Source organism: Pantherophis guttatus, chromosome 3 (assembly GCF_059756535.1).
Source record: "Pantherophis guttatus breed Tessera chromosome 3, ASM5975653v1, whole genome shotgun sequence".
In the NCBI taxonomy this organism is placed as follows: Eukaryota; Metazoa; Chordata; class Lepidosauria; order Squamata; family Colubridae; genus Pantherophis; species Pantherophis guttatus.
Genome location: NC_142065.1, coordinates 32,605,788 through 32,628,507, shown reverse-complemented (window position 1 = coordinate 32,628,507; position 22,720 = coordinate 32,605,788). Strand labels below are relative to the sequence as shown.

At 37.2% G+C, this 22,720-nt stretch overlaps 1 protein-coding gene and 1 pseudogene across 1 annotated transcript in view; both read right to left on the bottom strand.

Annotated features, from left to right (window-relative positions):
• NCOA6 (nuclear receptor coactivator 6) overlaps positions 1-22,720 on the bottom strand; it is a 49,039-nt gene that overhangs the window by 16,605 nt on the left and 9,714 nt on the right. Inside the window, exons 2-10 of the mRNA XM_034414011.3 lie at positions 17,943-18,073; positions 16,023-16,159; positions 14,998-15,280; positions 13,757-13,912; positions 12,812-12,934; positions 11,633-11,761; positions 9,641-10,483; positions 4,970-5,116; positions 3,391-4,510 (exon numbers count right to left, since the gene is read on the bottom strand). Of these exons, the coding sequence (XP_034269902.1) occupies positions 3,391-4,510; positions 4,970-5,116; positions 9,641-10,483; positions 11,633-11,761; positions 12,812-12,934; positions 13,757-13,912; positions 14,998-15,232 (2,753 nt within the window). The 5' untranslated portion in view covers positions 15,233-15,280; positions 16,023-16,159; positions 17,943-18,073. The remainder of the gene's footprint in view (positions 1-3,390; positions 4,511-4,969; positions 5,117-9,640; positions 10,484-11,632; positions 11,762-12,811; positions 12,935-13,756; positions 13,913-14,997; positions 15,281-16,022; positions 16,160-17,942; positions 18,074-22,720) is intronic.
• Positions 7,296-8,517, bottom strand: LOC117664349 (START domain-containing protein 10 pseudogene; annotated as a pseudogene).

Genomic DNA, 22,720 nt, shown 5'->3' with positions numbered 1-22,720 from the left:
GATGACAAACACTGGAATCCTGAGGCTCCTCGGTTTTGTCAGGGTTCAGTCCAGGGGTGAAATCTAATTATTTTTGCTACCAGTTCTGTGGGCGTGGCTTAATTAGTGGGCGGGGCTTGGTGGTAAGGTGACTGAGTGGGCATGGCCAAGTCAATGTTACTTCTTTGCCCTTTTTTAACCTACAAAACACAACACAACACAACTGGCTCACCCACAATGTAAAAGCAGCTGTGCTAGACCCAAAATGGCCCCGCAACAAGCAGGAACCTCACATAGCCACAAAAGCCCAAAAAACCAACTTTCACACTTTACACACACAAAATTCTACATACAGCTTTGTGAATTTTGTGTGTTTGTGTAGTTAGAGTGAAACACTACAGAAATACACTAAATCTCAGAAAGCTGCACAAATATTATTTATTTTAATTTATTTTTATTTTTATATAAAAGCAGCTAAATTTAAAACTTCCTAAACTTTAAATGGCTAGGTCTAAAAAAAGAACAACTAAAAAAAAACCCAATTAACTATTTTTTTTAAAGCTCCCAAAGGGGAAAAAAACTTACCCAATAGAACAGGGCTCTCCAACCTTGGCAACTTTTAAGACTTGTGGACTTCAACTCCCAGAATTCCTCAGCCAGCTTTGCTGGGAGTTGAAGTCCACAAGTCTTAAAGTTGCAGATAGAGCTGCTCACCGATGAGCTTGATTTCAGGCAGAGAGATTCAGTTGCTTGCTGATGCAATAGATCGTAGGTATTACAGCGTTGTGACCAGCAGCTAAGGTAAGCAAGCTGGAGGCTGGGGGGGGGGGGGACTTTTTTTCTTTTACATGCTCTGGCGATCCAAGCTGAGTTGCCTGATTAGCAACTCGTCAGAGCCATTTAAAAGGAAAAAAAGGCTCTGATGATTGCGCGGCTCAGCTAGGCATGGGGGGCGGGGGCAGGAATTTTTGCTACCGGTTCTCCGAACTGCCCGCCGCCATGGCTACCTACTCGCCTGAGCCGGTCCGAACCAGGAGCATTTCATCCCTGGTTCAGTCTCAGTCTGTTGTCCCTAACTTCCCAACCCACTCCATATTTTATAAATTGATTGGAGGGAATGGGGAACAAAGAAAAAGATTGTATTGAATAATAACTGGTTTCTTTTCTAATACAATTTATATCTATGTAGTTTCTTTTTTGCACTTAAACATTTTTCTGACAAGAGTCCAGTATGTTTCATTAGATTTACAAACACATCCATGGGACAAAAAGATTAAGAATTGCTGCCTTTAAGGACTGCTTTTTACAATTCTGTAAAGACACACTTTTTTGTCTCCCAAAAGGGGCTGAAAATGTCTGTGTGTCTTATAGACCAAATACTGCTGAAGCCCTGCCCACCCGCCAGCCATTTTTTGGGCTCCGCACACCCTGTTTTCAGGCCTCTTTTTTTTGGCCAATTTTCAAGGCTTTTTTCGGGCTGTTTTTGAGGCTTTTTGGGCCCATTTTGGGGGCTTTTTCAGCCCGTTTTCGGGGCTTTTTTCAACCTGTTTTTGAGGCTTTTGGGGGGCCATTTTTGAGGCCTTTTTCAGGCTGTTCCCCTCCCCCCCAAAATGGCCAAAAAAGACACGAAAACGGGCCAAAAAAAGCCTCAAAAACAGGCTGAAAAAAGCCTCAAAAACAGGCTGAAAAAAGCCCCCCAAATGGGCTGCAAAAAGCCCCGGAAACAGGCCGAAAAAAGCCTTGAAAACGGGCCGAATAAAGCCCCGGAAACAGGCCAAAAAAAGGCCTTTGTTGTTTTCCTCTTCTAAATTTAGGTGTGTCTTATATTCAGGTGCGTCTTATAGTCCGAAAAATATGGTACTTATAAAAAATACAACAGCCTATCAAAATAACAATCAATTTTTCCAATGATTCTGTTAAAAAAAACTTGTAATACAGTTAGCAATCTAACTTTTTTCTAATTATATTTTCAATTTTTATTTTCTATCATCTTTCAACAAACATTTTCCCATTCTTTCTGCAAGTTTTAATTCCGATTAAATCAATAATAGTCAATACATCTTTCCATGCAGAAACCTTTGAAGTGAATCATTATGGTATGACATACTAAGTCTTCAAAATGAATAGACAGCAGGCCCAGCAATTTCATATAGATAATGGTGTAACAAAGTCTGTAGAATGGCCTTTCAGGTTTGCACACATAAAATTGGGGGTGGTTAGCTTATTAACAGGTATAACTATATCCATGATTTGCCTAATACCCATTTCCCCAACTTGGTTAGAAAATTAAATTTGTAGGAAATCAGCCAATTTGTCTAAACTCTGCCTCAAATCTAATTCTATTTGTACCTATAGTTGGAAATTTATGCTGTACTACATGATGAAAATAAAATACAATATAACTGCTGTGCCAACTAGCATCCAAACTAACACTTTGGATACAGTGAATATATGTGGATAAGAACAATTTTTGTTATTGGTGTGGTAGATCTTAAATGAACACTGTAAGTTATTAATCAAGAGAGAATAAATCTACTACTCAATGTAAATTAGCAGAAAATGTAAAAATAAAATGTTTACATATTTCTGTTACTCTAATCCCAAAGCACTAATAACAAGCAAGCTATTACTTGTTCAATCAAAAATCCTACATGTATTATTATGCATTTAGCCCAACTTAATGCCACAATGCTGTTTTTAGTTGCTTGACTTGGCCTATCAGTTTTTTTCAGATCAAAAAGAAAGCTACATATTATTTATTAATAAGAATATCTATTCTAGTCTTGCAGAGGTTGCTGCTGATTTGTTTGCAGAACTGCATAATATTTTTATTTTTGTTTTCTGTAGTTTCCCTTAATTTGTAAACTACTCTAATTTTTAAATATTTTAATGATGGTCATATTAATGATATATTAGGGGCAAAATTAAAAAAGAATACTGGATAGGTGTGATCTAATACTGGTGAGTGCATTTTGATTTAAATGTTTATACTTATTATCCTATACAAAGCAAATATCTCCATTATTAGGTTCAATTATCTTATGTCATTGTCTGAAATATCAAACTGAAATCCTGAGTAATGAAGATGTTCAAAATACAAACATATATTAATTTTCGATGATAACTTAAGACTTTCCTTAGCATTTCTTTCTGTGATTGCTTCTGAATCACTTTTATATCGTAAAAAGGAACTTGCCTCTTCAATGAGGCAACATTTATGGCACAAATTCTTGAGTTTAACAACTAACTTAAAAGTACAAATTGTTGTTAATTATTTCTTCAATCCTTAAATATGTTTATCACAAAACTGTTATTGCTTTGATATTTAAAAATGCTTAAAACAGCCCAAACTGAATACTATGTTCAACTGACAAAGAAACTTTTTCTAGGAAACAAAAATGTTAAACCTACTTAATTTGTTCTGCTTGCTGATTATTTTTCTTCTTTCTTGGAGGCTTTTTCTTCTTCGGTTTATTGGCATTTTGATTGTTCTGTTTGTTGTTCACACCAAAATGTCCTGCAGATATATCACTCTGTAGCAAGTTTACCAACAATGGACTTGTTAATGTGACATCTTTGTTGACAGGAAAACCTGGATTTTGTGCACAGGAAATCTGATTCCCATTTTGGGTTCCACTAAATGGGGCATTGAAAGGCATCCCATGTCCAGCAAATTGGCTTCCTGGTGTGTTGCTGTTTCCCTGCATCCCTTGCAAGTGTGGAGGTACTATGTTTCCTTGTTGCATAGAAACTTCAGGTAGCATTTGTGTCAAGTTCACATCACTGTTGGCTGTAGTGGTGGTATCACCCAGCTGTTGAGACATATGAGGGCCAGGTCCTGTAGGCCTCAAAACTTGTCCCTGAATCCCCATTACCTGAGAAGGATTACTATTTACAGAGCTCTGCTGAGTCATCATTTGCCCTGTGAACTGCACCATATTTCCCTGCAAATTGGGAGTTGGTCCTCTCATCATCTGAGCTGGCCCCGTCATAACATTAGACTGGCTTTGAGCATTGAAGGGCTGTTTATTTCCTTGCATTTGATTGGTCATCATCTGCTCCATCATTGAATTTTGCTGCAGCAGCACCTGGCCTTGAGGTCCCATAATCTGATTATGTGCACCCATCATTTGTTGGCCTTGTTGGGGAATCATTTGTTTGGGTGGAGTCATCTTTTGCTGTGATGGACCAAGATTTTGATTTTGAGAAGCTACCATTATCTGGCCTTGTGGCATGAGTTGAGCTCTAGAAAGTATCATCTGATTTTGAGGATTTAGAGACCCCTGAGGCTGTATGTTAACCATCTGTCCTTGAGAGGATATTATTTGTTGGTGCATGCCCATTAACTGAGATTGTGGTCCTTGTGGAGGTTGTCCCTGCATGTTGCTTATATTAACTTGTGGAACTCCATTGGCATTTGTCTGTTGACTGTTTACATTCCCATGAAGTCCAATTAAGTTGGTCGGCATCATGTTTGATGGGCCATGCTGAACTTGTAATTGATTCTGGGGAGGACCATTTCCTTGACCACCTTAAAAATCGTATTCAAACTGAATTAATACAAATACGTATAACTTAAAAAAACAATTCCATTCAATATCATACTGCTAAAACAGCAAAATCTGAAATATATAATACGAGGGTTGAAATAAAATATATTTCTAATATTTATTTACTACTAATATTTGTGCTAATAACACAAAATGAAAATATGCAGCTTGAAAAGGCAACAGATTCATCAACTGGGGAAAACTAAAATATAAAATATATAAAACCAAATAATGGAATGCAATGAAACCATTGAATTCTTTGCATTTATCTCCTTTACTTTATAAGTTGACAGTTATACATTATGTATTACAACATGTTGTTTTGTTTACAACTGTAAATGGCTTTTAGTCACAGACAATCATAGCTAAAACTACATCTTCATTAAAGTAGCTGCCACTCTCTAGAAAACAAACGAGTAATCCAACAAAATGTAACAGACCTGTATGCTGCACACTTTGACTTGCTTGCAGTTGGGTTGTGCCGCTATTTGCAGGCGTGCCTGGTGCTGTAGAAGGCACCTGATTTTGCATGAAATTTTGATTTGGTTGCCCTGTAGTAAAGCCAGTTGGAAGACGTTTGGGCATTCCTGGACAGAAAAAAAATGTTTATTTGAAGATTTTTATTAATATTAACCAATATATTCTAATACTAAGAGAAGAAAAAGAATGAAAAGGCATCTGGAAGGTAAGCTATGAAAAATAGTATCTGTCTAGACAAAAATTTAACAAGTAACAATAATTGCTTTTGGTATTGAAAGAGGAACTAGATAGCAGGTTCAATATATTAAGATATATAGAAAGAATGTGAATTATCACAGTCCCATTAGAAAATATAACACACATTTATATATGTAAGGCAGAGAGTATTGTATCTTACATATAAAAAGATATGAGATTTTGTCCCCTGGAAAATTATAAAAAGTGGCCAGTGATCTGATAGGAATGAAAATCAGATTTCTATGGTACTTAGTTACAGGATAGCTTCTCTGAGAAGATAAGCCAAAGCCCAGAAGAACCAAAATCTCAGACAGAAAAGAGTTTCAGGGAGATATTAGAAAAAGCAATATGTAGTACTACACAACATGTGTAAAGAGGCTGAAGATGATGGAAAATAAAGAAATTCTTCTAAAAGATCTCTGAACACAGAAGGGGATTCAAATCTCAAATGCAGAAGATATTCCCTACTTACAACAACTCCTAATATTAGAAGTTAATTAAACCAACACTATGGTTGGAAGGTGACAGGAACTGATGAAACAATGAGTCTAATGAAATTATGTCAGCAAAGAACAAAGTGGTCAACAGATTGAAAGAGTTCAAACTGCATTCCAATTCCAAAAAAAGGAGGAGACTTAACAGAGTGTCTAAATCATCATACAAAATTCCAAATTTCACATGCCAGCAAAATGCCTAAAATCACTCAAAACAGATCAGAGCCTTAAATGGAAAAGGAGATGTCAGATGTTCAAGCTGGCTTTTAAAAAAACCCAAGGAACATCTGATGTTATTACTAATGCACACTGGATAATTGAAAAAGCCAAAGAATATAAAAAAGAAGTCAGTATATGCTTCATTAATTATAGAAAAGCTTGTGTCAATCAGGTCAAGCTGTGGAATATACATAAACAGATGGCTATGAAGAAAATCTATCGACATGGCCAGTAAAAGTTGACACCAACATACAATTAAGAAGTAGTTAAGGAAGACTAGTTTTTTCCCCCCTCAAAATAATTTACTTTAAAGTAGCAAAGACCCACATTCACCAAACAGATGCTCTTTTCTCTTCAAAAATAAAGGGCTCTAAAATGTATATAAAATCCATTGTGAAGTGCAAATGAGAGACAAATTGGATGCATGCATATAAATATTCCATTAATTACACAATAGATTGTTGTTTTATAGGATATTAATTTTAATAAGTATTTATTAATTCAATTAATATTAATTTATATGATTAATATAATTTTTGTCCTAGTCCATCTTTTTTAGCACATCTTCAAATTAGTATGCATAGTGTGTACAGACACACAGACACACACACAATTGTGCAAAAGTTTTAGGCAGTTGTGCAAAAATGCTGTAAATTAAGGATGCTTTCAGAAATAGAACTATTTTAGTTTAATTTTATCAATTAACAAAATAGAAAGTAAATGGACAGAAGTGAAATCCAAATCAAATCAATATTTGGTGTGACCACTCTTTGCCTTAAAAACAGCAACAATTCTTCTACACTTGTACAGTTTTTGAAGGAATCTCGCAAGGTTCCTTCACGGTTGTTCCAAACATCTTGGAGAACTAACCACAGATCTTCTGTGGATGTAGGCTGCCTCAAATCCTTCTGTTGCTTCATGTAATATGAAATAGACTCAATGCTGTGATCAGCGCTCTGTGAAGGCCAAACCATCATTTCCAGGACTTGTTCTTCTTTACGCTGAAGATAGTTCTTAATGACATTGGCTGTATGTTTGGGCCATTGATTTGCTGCAGAATAAATTTGGAGCCAATCACATGCCTTCCTGATGGTATGGCATGATGGATAAGTATCTGCTTGTATTTCTCAGCATTGAGGACACTGTTGATCCTGACCAAATCTCCAACTCCATTTGCAGAAATGCAGTCCCATACTTGCAAGGAACCACCACCATTCTTCACTGTTGCCTGCAGACATTATTGTACCACTCTCCAGTTCTTTATTGTAAAACCAACTGGGTAAGCCAACTGGCCAGAGTGCGCTAATCTCAAAAGTGAGCAAAAGTCAAATTGGCATCAATTCTCTGAACAGCTGATGTCTCCCTTCTCTTCCTTGGCTTCCATTAAACCACTCTCATCAGTGTTCTCCAGCAAGGAGGCATGTTGGAGGGACAGTTCGGACAGGGGCATTGTGGGGAGAAAGCTCTGCTCAGGATGCAACCAAGGTTTTTTGACTGCATTGTGTTGCTGCTTCCAGGAAGGATACTTCAGACAAGCTTTGTACATTTTCTTCATAAGCTTTGGCACCAGGTACTGAGAAGCTTTATTCACAACCCACTTAGGCAGGGATCCTTTTTGTCTACCTGGGTCAACTAAATCAAGCAGCAGCTGCTAGGTCCAGTTGGTTGCACCAGGTATCCAGCTAAGAGTGACACAGCTCTGACAAGGTCCTTGCGGGAAGGGTATTTCTGGTGCTTGGCAGAGAATTTGAGGATTACATATAATTTATCCAAGACTCGCCAGGACCTCAAGGTGACATCTCTGTTCTTTAAACGTTTGGGGCACTTCCAGGAATAGTATCCCACATCACCATTGTCAGAGAGTTGGGTGATCTCATGGGTTTCTATAACATTCAAGTCCCACTTTTTCCGGTATTTGGTGTCATGGAGGACATAAAATACAATCTCAGCTGATACATCTGGCATGTTCACACAGCCCTTCATGCAGTGCAGGGCGAAATCCCCCTGGGGAGGCAACTGTCCCCAAAAGGTGATGCCATCCCAGTTGTAGCAGCTCAGCCAGCCCAGCCCAGCTCTGTCTCGCAATCTGCCTGGAAGGCATGGAAGGCAGCTTTGTCAGGAAGACTGACAGGCTCCACGGGTGCCCCATCTCAGCCGCTGCAGCTGGAGCAGCCCAAGTGCACCCAGGTGGGCGGGTGGACAGCAGGTGGTGCGGGGGGGGGGGGGTGGCTCAGGCAGGTGGCAAGAAGTAGTGCCACCCAGGCTTCCCGGCCACCCAGGACTGTGAGGCTCCCAACCCAGCCACTTTCCAGCTCTTTGGTGAACAAATTACCTCCTGCTACAGCCAAATATTTCAAATTTTGACTCATCAGTCCAGAGCACCTGCTGCTATTTTTCTGCACCCCAGTTCCTATGTTTTCATGCATAGAGTCACTTAGCCTCGTTTCCACATCAGAGGTATGGCTTTTTGGCTGCAATTCTTCCATGAGGACCACTTCTGGCCAGATTTCTCTGGACAGTAGATAGGTGTACCTGGATCGCACTGGTTTCTGCCACATCTGTGCTGATGGCACTGCAGGACATCTTCCAATGTCAAAGGGAAGTATGATATGTCTTTAATCTGCTGCACTAAGTTTTTTTGGCTGAGTGCTGCATCTATGGTCCTCAACATTGCTCGTTTCTTTGTGCTATTTCAAAAGAGCTTGAAGAGCACACCTTGAAACCCCGGTCTGCTTTGAAGTCTTTGCCTAGGAGAGACCTTGCTGATGCAGTATAACTACCTTGTGTCTTAGCCCTATGCTCAGTTTTGCCATGGTGTATGACCTGTAACATAAGTTGTCTTCCACAACTTCACCTTAGTAGTGGAGTTTGGTTGTTCCTCACCCAGTTTTAAGCCTCCTACACAGCCGTTTCTGTTTCAGTTATTGAGTGTGTTGCAACCTACATATGAAAATGATCATTAGCACCTGCTTGGTATAATTGGTTAATCATACACCTGCCTCAATCCTACAAAATTCCTGAGTTTGTGCAAGTGTAAGAATTGATGCTGTTTTGAAGGCAAAGAGCAGTTACACCAAATATTAAATTGATTTGGATTTCTCTTCTGTTCGTTTATGTTCCATTTTGTTAATTGATAAACTATTACCATTTCTATTTCTGAAAGCATTCTTAGTTTTGGCACAATTGCCTAACACTGGACAGGTGGGATTGTATTATATATATCTTGTTTTCCTCTAACACACATGTACATTAGTTGAGAGAGAGAGAGATGTCCAGGACTGCTTTCCCCTGGAGTTGGCAACTCTAAGTTGATAAGGCATGGAAATTAGACATTACATAATATTCAGGGGTTTGTTTACAGAATTTATATGGCTTCATATGACTCTAGGTGGTTTACAACACTCCATAAAACCATGGTTGAAAACAAAAGTACCCTTTTTCCAAGCACCAGACTAAACATCTGCACAGCTCAACTGCAATTTATGTAATTTTCCTTTGAGGTAAAGATTATTTTAAATCCATCATCAATCTGTTGTGCAGATGCAATACAACTTCCACCAGTATACTTCTGGCATTTATTCATATATAATGCTTTATGATAGAAATAAATTCAGATGAAGTCACAACATATCAATTTACTATAAAAATAAACAAGCATTTTTCCTAAATAGGACAACTTACCACCAAGCCCAGGATGCAAACCCTGTGGACCCTGGTTTTGCTGCTGCATCACCATGAAATTAGAAGGTACATTTCCCTGCTGTACCATAGGGTTACGACCAGGAGAATTTACAGACTGTTGGAATCCCTGGGGGAGAGTATTAGCTTGGGGGGGCCTTGGTCCCATCTGCTGCTGTGCTTGATTAACTGTTGGTGAAGAGGCAGGAGAACCCTGCTGAAAAGATGAGGGAGAGGATGCAGGAGACTTGTTGGACAGGTGAGATTGTTGTAATGGAGTAGGAACCCGTGAGGGTCCTCCCTGAAGACTCTTCATTTGAGGAGCAGTAAATTGGGCAGAGTTGCTCATCTGAGAAAAGTTTGTATGTGCTTGAGAAGCTTGTTGGCTTCCAAAGGGATATGGGGGCGGAGGGTGAGAGGGTGTTTGTACTGTTGCTAATGAGGGTCTGGTTTGGATTTGCTGCTGCATTTGTCCAGGCAAAGGAGTCTTTTTCCAAGCCTGGTTAACTGTCAATGCACCCATTGTTCCTTGGGATGGAGGAAGTTGAGATGTTCCAGAAGGTACCTGGTTCCAACCAGGAGGAGGAACTGGAACTTGAGCTAGGGTTGTAAATGAAGGTCGAATGCCTTGTTGTTGTTGTTGTTGTTGTTGTTGTTGTTGAGGGCGTGGATGCAGTTGTTGCTGTGACTGAATCTGCTGCTGAGCTTGCATCTGCTGAAAGTTACCTGGATTTATTTGCCTATTAACAGGAACTGATTGTACAGAATGGAGCTGAGGCACCATAGATCCAGATGGATGATTCGGCTGTTGGATAGTGAGGCTTGATAAAAGTGGATCAGCTGTATCTACAGGAAAAAAAGAAGAAGAAAATGTGTTGGTAACTAGTTCCATAAAAGTAACAACAGAACAAATATATATCCCAATGATTACTCAGAGGAACAAGCATTTTCCATCTTCTTTTATATAAATTGCCTCTAGAGAAGCATTCTTCAGTAATTTTTCACTCAAATTTTAGGGGGTCAGTTAGCAATAATATAAAATTTATACAAATATTTGAAAGTTCAAAAGCAGATGCTCACTCTACTCATAAAAGTAGACAGCAGCTTTGGGAAATAACTTCCTCAATCTGGTTTCTTCCAAATTGTTGGAGCCATAATTTCTAGCTGTGTTAGCGGAACATAAAAACAGCCCTGCTTAAACCAAGACCAATTTTAGTCCAAATTTTGTTTCTCTCAATAGCCAATTAGATACTCTGGGATATTCCCAAATAGCAGGGAGAGACATATTTTTTTTACTTTATATTGCAACAAATACTTGAAGACATATCACTCTTAACACAGAAGTTAATACTGAATCTAAAAATTAATGGTCTTCATAGACATACCTTCTATTAATCTATCCTAAGAATGCTGTTTGTAGAAATCTTTCGTTTGTCCATTCCAATCAATTCATTCTATAATCTCTGATCATTCTATAACCTCTAACCTTGGCATGGGAAGAAATGGTTATTTTCTCCATGCATACATGATTTTACATCTTGATCATATCCCTCCTCAGTCACTCTTTTCCAAGCTAAGAATCTCTGATGTTCTATCCCTTTTTTTGCAGAGAATGTTTGTGAACCTTCTTATCACTGAGTTTGCTAAATCTGTGCTTTTTCTAACTTAGTGAAAATTTAGAGTGCAACCTGGTTCCAGAACGGAATTTTGCTCAGGAAATGAGCTTTTCTTCCATCCATCCTACTAAAACATCTACCATGGCATTTTTGAGTATCAAGTAGTAACCTGAATAGCATGAGGTTGTTCTAATGGGATAACACAATTGGAAAAATTTGTTGGAGCTCTATTGCTCATGCAAAATTGCTTCTCTGTACATGCAAAATAGTTCTAAATTAATACAAACAGGAAAATGATTAAAGACACATTTTTTCCATGGAGATATTCACCAACATGGGAAACAGTGGCATTTAGAATTTGCAGGGTTTAATTAATTACCTGACTGAGCTCCTGGATGAGGTGTTCTGGATTGCAGTTCTGTGCTAGCTGTATTTGTCATCACAGAGGATGCCACAGTCCCACTCTGTTGCATCATCACAGATGCAGGATTATTTATTCGAATTAAACCTAGAAATGTGAGCACATTTTTATTGTACATCACATTAAAATATCAAATTATAAACCTCTTAAAACTCAGCGCTCAAATATTTAGTTACTGAAGTATAGTCTAGAGTCCTTTCTTATTGGATCTAAATATGGGTGTCCAACCTTGCCTGGGCCACACAAGTGAAGAGGAATTGATTTGGGCCACATATAAAATATATAATATATAATATAGTTAATGTATATAAATCACATCATGGTAAGGTTAATCTTGTGGGGTTGTATTGTTATTGGCTGCCCAAGACCACATGCAGTCCGTGGGTTGGACATGTCTGATCTAAGTAAACAAAAATAGAAAAAGAACACCCAAGCAGTTCCACAATTATATATATTTGTTAGACTATACACCCAGAAATACTGTATCTTACAAACATAAATACCACATTCTACCATTAATGTATGATGTTCCTATTTTTAGTATATTTCAACTTAACTGCTGAATGTCAACAAAGAAAGAAAAAGCCCATATCTCTTTCATTCACAAGGTAGTAAGTGGATTTCACCAGCAATAATGCTGCATATATCTTCACCTATTTAGTGATCTATGAAGATTCTTCATTTATTACAAACAGAATTACAAAATACGTTATCAACAATATATATGCTTCTGTTCCTAAAAATTACAAGTGATCCATGTTTCCTAATATAATTTAAGACCTATAGGATTTAAACATTTCAAAGAATATCTCTCTCTTTTATATTTTTATGAAGGGATCTTTTCCTGTATTTCTTTTATAGAAGCTAAAATCCAGATTTTTACTCCTTCCTTATATTTTTTTTCTGTAATCAAGCTGTGCTTTATTTTTACTGCATGAAATAAACTTGCATCAGTTTATTTATATTAAATGTTTACTTCACAATTCACATCCATATCTGACTTACTCAAATCTATGTGACTGTGCTTCCAATTTGAATTTGAAAGGAAATATCAAGCAGAAATAGTCTGGAATTGTAAAATAAGCTATGGTATTTGAAAATTTCCTGGATTGTCTAAATTTTAAAAATTGAACTTGCCTTGACTTCCTGGCATAGGAAATCCTGTCTCCATCCGTACTGTGTTGCCTTGTCCAACAGGCCCATTAATCCTTAAATCTTGACTCTTGTTTTGAGTTAATGATAAATTGATGGCACCTTCACCTAGGAGCAATAGTCAGAGAATATAAATGTGGCTTTCATGTGGCAGGAAGTTAAAAAAGCAGCTTTTTTAGAAGTTCAAAAGTCTTATAGGTTAAAATAATATGAATTTGAAACAAGTAGCTTGGCTTCTTACAACTCCCCTCCCCTCCCCCCCCCAAAAAAACAAAACATTGGAGAAGTACACTTTGGGTCTGTAATTCAATTGTTATGTGCGGATATTCTGCTGCATAGGCAAACTTTCTAGAGATGCTTCTCCATTCAACTAATTGAAAAGAAAACATCATTTTTCCTTTCTTTTAGTAATGAATGGGTCTGCCCAATAATTGATGTATCACTCAAGCAGAGCAAATTGTATACAAATTTCATCTTATTAACAATGGCATTGTGCAAAAAGCTATATACATCATTGAATCTTTAAGCACTGATACTCATCACTTCTAAAAACAACTGCTAAACGTTTATTCTCAGAGCTAATCAAGTGATGACTGAGGTGGGAAAGGATATATAGGGTAGGGAGAGAAAGCTGTCATAGAAAGCAAGATTATTACAGCATTACATTTCCTATTCTCAGGACCTATTAGGTGATTTCTCCCAAAAATGACATGTAGCTACCCTGTCCTGCTTCATTGACATTAATTATGTTAACAAATATTGGGGGGGGGGGGGGATGAACTTGGAGAGTGTAGCTCATCCCAAAAGATTATTTAGTCCTACTGTTTTAATCAAATTATTAAAAAGCTAATCAAAATGCATTAAAAATAAAATTAGCTGCATTACTTTATATGATTCAAACTCAGCCACAAAGTAGCTGCAACTAATTACCTTCGATTTGAACAGATAGAATTCCCAAGTCACGAAGTTGTTGGTTGTTATTCTGAGCTAGCATTCGTAGCCTCTCAGCTGCTTCACGAGGAATATTAAACGTAACACGTACACTGTTCCAGGGCTCCACTTTCTTCAGTTTTAACTTGGTAGATTCTTGTTACAGAATAAAAAAGAAAACAAACTAGAGGATTTGCAGCCCAACATATATGAGATTAGGAGTTAGAAAGCTTCATTCACTTTTATTTTTATTACCAAGGCAGATATTTTTTTCTAAAAACAATTATTAGCAAGATGCTGAGAAACTCTTAGCAACTCCAGGCTAGTTTATAAAAGAAACAATTCAACTAAACATAAAATTACTGTAGTTAACTCTCAAACTATGGCCAGCTGTTATCTTCATAAGAACCTACCCATATCATGAGAAAGAAAAAAGTATGTAGAACCCATCACAATAACTTGTTCTATTTGAAGCATAAAAATTATGGAAGCTTGACTCCATAATTTGGATTTAATTGGCATAAGATATTTATCCATTTAATTAATGTTAACAGCTTGCATATGATATATATCACATACATTTACTACATCTAACTTCTAAAAAGAAGATCCGGTATCAACAAAGAAGTTTATATAAAATTATAGTTTCATTTCATAAATGATTTTTGAATGTGCCACACAGTGTTTTCTCCAAAACAAGAATTAATAGCTTTGAGTTTCTTTATGAAATGCATCTATTTGGAAGCAGAAATACTGACTGCTTAACATGGTTGTTATTCTACTTAAGATCCTACATATAGATGGATTTTGTGTATACTTCAAATATAACATATATTGTTTGTTTCAAATAAAATTGCAATTAAAAATGAAGCAGCTACAAGAACTTATTCCATCTGACAAAGGATGTAATAAGAGAAATCAATTAATGAAGCATTATGTGTTTTCAGGTCTAAAAAAGAGAAAACCTCAAAAATAATTGTGCCTCCCATAGCAAATAAAATGTGTAGTTGCTTATCACGGCAGTAAACACACAGGCTAGTAAACACACAGTATCATTTTTTAAATGGAGAATAGTAGCTATATTACTGATCTTCCCAGTGGTTACAATATAGTATTGTTTTACCAAAAAATATTGCAGTGAAGTCTAATTTTCTAGAAAAATTTGAACTCTAAATACACATATTAAATTTTTACATATAAAAAGCCAATATAAAAATTGAAATTATAAAAAATTGAAGTACCCATGCGTAAAAGGCCAGGAACATTGTCCAAAATGACTCCCAATTTCTGCTTGAAGTCATCGTCATCTATATTGCCCTTAAAAGCTACGAAGATTGTAGAATCCTCAGAAGGGCTGTTAGGTTTGATATCATCTTCTTTCTGTACAGAATCAAGATCCACTTTCAATTCTTCCATGACTGAGGAGCACGATAAACTGTAATTATCTTTTAAATTGGGTATGTCACCCCAAACCATGGTAATATAATATCCTGCGCTGGAAATTTATCAGGTACTAAGGAGAATCTATGAAAAACAAGAAATATATTATTCAACATATATAGAAATGTATGTTATTTTAGTTAATATTTGGTTTTTACATGTTTAATAATAACTTTATAATAATAATAATAATAACTTTATTGTCATTGTACGTGTATACACAGTATACTCATACAATGAAATTCACTTAACACCCAAAGACCAGGTCCAACACACATAACAATCCCCAAACACATTCCTACCCACCACAATTCCCCACCCCTAAACCACCCAAACATCCACACAACAGACCAAATAATGCTGTCCAACAGTTCACTGATGGTGGCCCTTTAGTTCATTGTTGAGTGTAATTATAGCTCTGGGATAAAAACTATTCAGAAAATGTGTGGTCCAAGTTTTAATTGTTCTGTATCTTCTGCCAGAAGGCAACAGTCCAAAAAGATTGTAAGCAGGATGGGAATTCCTTAAATATAAGGAATTATTTTATTCATGTTATTTATCTATAAAGACTGGAATTAAAAAGTTCTCCAAATTTGCTGATGCTGAATTTGCAAAAGTAGCTGTATCCAATCATTGTGTAGCATATAAACCACTGAGTACATAGAAAAAGAATCTTGAGAAATGTTTTAAATTTCACAGCAAAACAGTTTTTTTGATTGCAAAAAAACCTCGCTTCTGTAATATTGAAGCCAAATATTTTTATTAATCAGAGATGAATATTATTCATAATAATACTAAACATGTTAATTAGAAAAAAATAGCCTACCAGGAGATCTTGCATCAGAAGTTTGATGACAACTTAAAGAGGTCCATAACATTTGAGCCATAGCAGCATATAGGTTGCTGATTTGCTAGAACATAATATGGGAATCCAATCTTCTCTGTTCTTTACCCGGGGCAAACCTATAAATGTATCCCATTAAAATTATCTTCTCAATTCTGAATCAATGTATAATACCCAGTAAAACACATGCATATTTTTTTAAATATTTCATTGTTAAACCAAATCTGGAATTAAAGATACGTTTCTAGAAGGAGCATACATGTCAGTTCCTAAATTATATTTGCATTTTAAGATTTAATTGATATCCTATATGTAGACAGTTCCTTGAATCTCCAAATTCAGAGAAAAGTCTTTTGGTAGGGGATGACATTCCAGGAGGCAAAGATTATTAAACCAGCAAAGATTTCTTGATTAGAAATTAAGACCTGAGAAATGTTGAATGGCAACAGAATACACATAGCTCAGGGTTGAGCTATGGAGTCCTAGGTGCTCTCTGAGCCTGGTTGTTTGCTTGCAGATAGCTCATTTTCCAACTAGGTAACATCATCAGTGCACTGTTGAATTTCAATGGCTTCAGGCAGAGGAATTTTAATGATTCACACTGGATTTCACAAAGTTGACAATATCAGCACCACTGATTATCTCAGTAATTTAGGATAGGGTTAAGTAATCCATGACTTTTTAGAAGGGGTGAAATGCTCCCGGTTCAGCCAATCCGGTAGCGATGGAGGCGGGTAGTTTGGAGAACCGGTAGCAAAAATCCCTGCCCCCCCCCATACCCAGCTGAGCCGCACAATCATCAGAGGCTTTTTTTTTACTTTTAAAAGCATTTTTTCTACAATCTCTTTGGCTGAAAAAATGCTTTTAAAAGCCTCTGATGATCCCAGCTGAGTTGCCTGATCAGCAGAGGCTTTTTTTCTTTTAAATGCCTCTGACGATCCAACCTGAGTTGCCTGATCTGACGATCCAACCTGAGTTGCCTGATCGGAAGAGGCTTTCTTTCTTTTAAAAGCCTCTGGCGATCCAAGCTGAGTTGCCTGATCGTCAGAGGCATTTAAAAGAAAAAAAGCCTCTGTCGATCAGGCAACTCAGCTGGGATCGTCAGAGCCTTTTGAAAGCATTTTTTTACAACCTCTTTGCTGAAGAGGTTGTAGAAAAAATGGTTTTAAAAGTAAAAAAAAATGGCCACGCCCACCCAGTCACATTATCCCCCCACCAAGCCACGCCCACAGAACCGGTAGTAACAAATTTTAGATTTCACCACTGCTTTTTAGATATTATTTCCAGCATCCATCATAGCTTGCCTTTGTACTGAAGGGGACTGGATTGTATTTTAGCAATGTCAGGAAGATACAGGATCCCCATTTCTAACTTAAATGAATAAAGCAGCAGTTATTCCTAATTTCATCACTTTTTTAGGCCAATGACAGTTCAGGTCTTCCACCTTGACATTAATAATGACTAATTTAAAGTGTAATCTTATCTAAAGTGCTCAGGAGTAAGTTTCACTCACATTTATGGTACTTATTCTAGGTGAGCTAGGTATACACAAATCTCGCTTCTAAATTGTAATTTCCAAAACACTAGGAGCTTAAGTCCCAATGAAATTAATGAATGCACTGTACAAAGAAAAGCAGTCCAAATATTATATATTAACATGTCAGCTTCTTGAATCATTGCAATAACTTCATTAATAAAGAATAATGGTATATAAGAGAATAAAATCTCACACTGTAAATATCAATGGTTTGCTAATTGTTTAATATTATTAAATTTTAATATTTGTTAAATTGTTGATTTTTTAAAACTCTTGTAGACCTCCTAGGGTAACTTTGGTATGTGGGACGCCATATACATTGTTTAAATAAAATAAACAAATTTTCTTTACATGAGGTTAGGTACCTGTTAGTCATAAATCCACAATCGTCTTAAATTGAGTAGCCATCACATTATCCACAAAACCACTCAGCATAGTTTAGAGCGGGATTAGATTCTGGATGAGATCCTGTTATTCTTCTTGTATAAGAACAGACCTTTATTACCAAGAAAAGGAAACAATTAATTTTCCACACCCACTTAAAAACAAAAAAAAATAGTAAACCAAATGATTTCGAGGTTGTTTTTTATAGGTTATCACATTACAGTTATTATATTACAGTTACAGGTAGTCCTTGACTGATGACAGCAATTTGGTCTAAAATTTCCATTGTTAAGTGATGCGGTGGTAAAGCAGTCCCAAGTGTTGTTGTGAATTAAATCCCACGATTGTTAGGTGAGGCAAAGTGCAAGTCCCAGACCTGCAGGCAGTTAGGGTGGGACAGGGAATGAGAGGGTTTGCAAGGGTACAAGGGAGGGACAGCATGTGCAAGAGGCACAGGGAAGGTGCATGAGATGCATGGAATGAAGGTATGAAGAAGGTGCATGAGATGCCATGCGGGCCAGGGAGGATTCAGAAAGATACATGAGAGACATTGTACAGGTTGAGGGAGGTGTGCAAGGGTGCACAGTGTAAGTGCAGAAAGGCTGAGGGAGGGTGTGTGGGTAGGGGTGACTTACACTAGTGAGTTGTGATCTTCCCTGCCAAGTTTCCCATTGAGATTTGGAAGGAAGGAAGGAAGGTTACAAATGGTGCCAAGCACACAGATAACAGAGGGGTGATGGGATGGTCAGAATTCTAGGACTGGTCGTGACCATTAGTTCAGCACCATAGTAACTTTATTTTATTTTTTTTATTTTTATTTTATTTCCAATTTATATACCGCCCTTCTCCCTGAGGACTCAGGGCGGTGTACAGCCAGAATTAAGAACATGAAATACAAATATTAAAAAACAATTAAAATATATATAAATTTGGCCCAAAAATTAAAAATCACAAATCAATTTAAAACTTTTAAAAATTTCTTCTTAAGCCAGCCCGGCTTGCTGGAAAAAGTGGGTTTTAAAGGCACGGCGGAAGGCACTGAGGTCTTGGATTCTCCTTATCTCTGGGGGCAACTGATTCCAGAGGGTAGGTGCCCCCACAGAGAAGGCCCTCCCCCTGGGGGTCACCAGCCTACATTGTTTGGCTGGTGACCCCCTAGGAATGGTCACTGACTGAATGGTTGTAGGTTGAGGACTATTAATATTGTTGACTGACTAGAGAATTTAGAAAACTTATGAAATATGAATTCATGTTCCAAGCCACTTCCTATCTATTATTTCTGACAAATAATACTAACAAATAAATGCCTAAAGCTTTTTAAAGAAGGCAAATGGCAAATGGCGCTCCATGGCTTAGGGCCGGGGTACTTATGAGACCGCCTTCTGCCACCAATAGCCTCCCACTGGCCAGTACGCTCGCACAGAGTGGGCCTCCTCAGGGTGCCGTCCGCCAGACAATGTCGGCTGGCGACCCCCAGGGGGAGAGCCTTCTCTGTGATGGCGCCCACCCTCTGGAACAACCTTCCCCCAGAGCTATGTATAATAACAGACCTCGGGATTTTTCGTCGGGCCCTGAAAACCTATTTATTTCAACTAGCTGGGCTGGCTTGAGCTAAATTTTAAATTGATTTTAAATTGGGTTGTTTTAATTTACGGCCAAAATATTTAATTATTTTAATACTGTTTTTTAAATTTTGTATGCTCTGTTTTTACTTAGGCTGTGCACCGCCCTGAGTCCTATTTCGAGAAGGGCGGTATAGAAATTTAATTAATAAATAAATAAATAAATAAATAAATAAATAAATAAATAAATAAATAAATAAATAAATAAATAAATAAATAAATAAATAAATAAATAAATCCAAATTACCTAGGTAAAATAACAGAAAAGGGTAAAGTATTTAAATCTTTCTCTAACTTCAAATTTCCTTATCTTTTCATAAGGTATCAAAACCATTGTCCTGACATAATACAAAGTGCCACATATTTTAAGAAGAGAATAATGAGATAATCCCCTCCCCTTCAATGAATGAATGATAAACAGCATTCAGAAGCCTGCAAATTACTGCTATTACTAATGCATCCACAAGCTATACGTCCTAGTACATATTTGGTAACAAAGCAAAAATGATTCTATGCTATTAGCAATGCTGATTTGCTGAACATGTAATAGATTTTAATATTATTAGAACAAAGACCTCCAACATAGATACTATACCAATATAATGGTCACTAAAAAAGAGAACTGAATAAAAAGATTCAGAGATAAATGAAATACCTAGTGGTTCACCTACTCTTTTTTATTTACATTGATTTTCAGAACTTCATACACACACACACACACCGTATTTTTCGGACTATAAGATGCACCAGAGTATAAAACGCACCAAGATTTCAAAGAGGTAAACAAGAAAAAAAAAAGGTTTTGCCCTCCCTAGCCCCAGGAGCACTCTGCAGGCCTCCCAAACCCTCTGCATGCTCTGTTTTTGCAAAAAACACATAGATATAGATGCAGAGGGTTTGGGAGGCCTGCAGAATGCTCCTGGGGGCTTGGCAAAATTCCCCCGTTTTTGTGAAAAATGGGCCCGTTTTTGGCCTCCCAAACCTGTCACGCATCGCGTTTTTGCTCTCCCCAGTCCCCAGGAGAACTCTGCAGGCCTCCCAAACCCTCTGCAGGCCCCGTTTTTGCAAAAAACAGGCCTGTTTTTGGCAAAAAAGGGATGCGCGGGGCAGAATTTCGGGAGGCCAAAAATGCCTGTATTCGGTGTATAAGATGCACCAACATTTCCACCCTCTTTTGGGGGGGGGGACTGGTCTTATACTCCAAAAAGTATTATATTTGCAAAATAATATTGATCAATTTTGGCCTGGCAAACATTTTAGAAAAGTTTACAAAGCTCAAAGTTTTACCACAAAAATATGTACATGTACAGACACAGAATATGTGTTACAATCTTTCTTCCCCAAGTATTAAGCTTTCAAACAAAAGTTTCTCTTAGAGTGTAACTTTTTTTAACTTTTCATGAGTTATAAAATTTTGTCATCTAAGCCAGTATTACACCCTCCGGGTGTCACTAGCTCCAAGAGCAAAAATAAAAATATCAGAAGCAGTTTTAAATTGGAGATGGGAACCAAACAGCAGCAACTCAAAATTATCAAATTATTCGTCTAAAACTGAATAAGAAAAGCCACATTACGCATGGTATGTTCAGTTACACGTTTCATTAAGACTGTTCCATGTTTTCTCCATCTAAGCTAAGGGCTGACACAAGCTATTTATAGAATATTTCTTGTATCAAGCTTTTTGTGTTAGCACTACAAAACGTTTCCAAACAGCCACAAAAATAAATAAAAAGGATTCATTTCATTTTCCAATAGATGTACAAATCAATCCCAGGTGGTTTCCAACTGCCTGAAGTTCAGTATTAACTTTCTTTTATTCAGAGATGCTAGATTTTGCCTATTTTAAGAAAAAAAAGTAAGGATTATATCAGCTTTCCCTTAATCAGAGAAATCCCGACAAACAAGCATGTATGAAATTACTGCACAAAGAAAGATTGCCCTTCTACATTAATATTTAACATTTTTTATCTTGATCAATGTAGAATCACTTTGCTTCATTCTATGACCTATATGATAGCATATATTAAAATATTTAGAAGTATTTTCTGAATGTAGTACTTCTAAAATATTTAGAAGTATTTTCTGAATGTAGTGAATGTAATTACTATTCATTCAGTAATCATTCGAAATTACAACAATGCTGAATGAATAGTATTTATGACTGGTCCCCAAAATTACAGCTCTGGTAGCATCTCTATGGTCTTGTAATCAAAATTCAGGCACTTGGCAGCCCATCCAGATTAACAACCACAGGTTGCACTTTAACTCACTCCATCCATCTCCCTTCATCTTGGTCCTTTTAGCCATCTGTACTCCATCTCCCTTACTGCCCTGTACCCTGCTGCCCTGCCTTTCTAAGTGGTTCACAGGTGCTAGGCACACAGCAAGCACTAATGCATTACTTTTGTTGAGTATTCCCCCTTGTGTTCCTGCTTACTCTCTTGAAATTCCTTCCTCTCCAATGTATGTAAATACAAATATTCCCTTCTTGCTAATTATCACAGCACTGGGTGAGCATTCCAAATGGCAGGGGAGTGGGGAATAAGGGTGATAAGATTTGCCTTTTTACCCCAGCTTCCTTTTGAGTTGAGTTCCAGAAACCTTCCCCACCATTTGGGCTCACATGGAGTTGTGTCCTTCTGACACTTTAAAACCAAGGAAAGTGAAACTAAAATAATAAGCACAGTTATGTTCATATGATTTTCACTTAGCAACTGCTTTGCTTAATGACTGAGTTGCCAATCCCAATTGCAATCACAAAATGAGGACCACCTGTAATATAAAACTGTGAAGAGACTGTGGAAATCAAAAAGCTAGTATTACAGCCTCCCCACACACTCACACACACAGATCACCATCCAACTTGCACCTAAATACTTCCATTGGAAGAAATATCTACTACCACCTGAGGCAATCTGTTTCATTATTGAACATTTTTTATGGATAGGACATTCTTCCTGTTTAGTTGAAATCTACTTCCCTGTAATTTTAAGCTTACTGTTTTTTGTTCTTTTACGGAACAATACTGAATAAGATGAGCTTAAATGTACTCCAGAGGATGGTAGAGGACAGGAAGGCCTGGAGGAACATTGTCCAAGGGGTCGCGATGGCTCGGACATGACTTCGCAACTAACAAC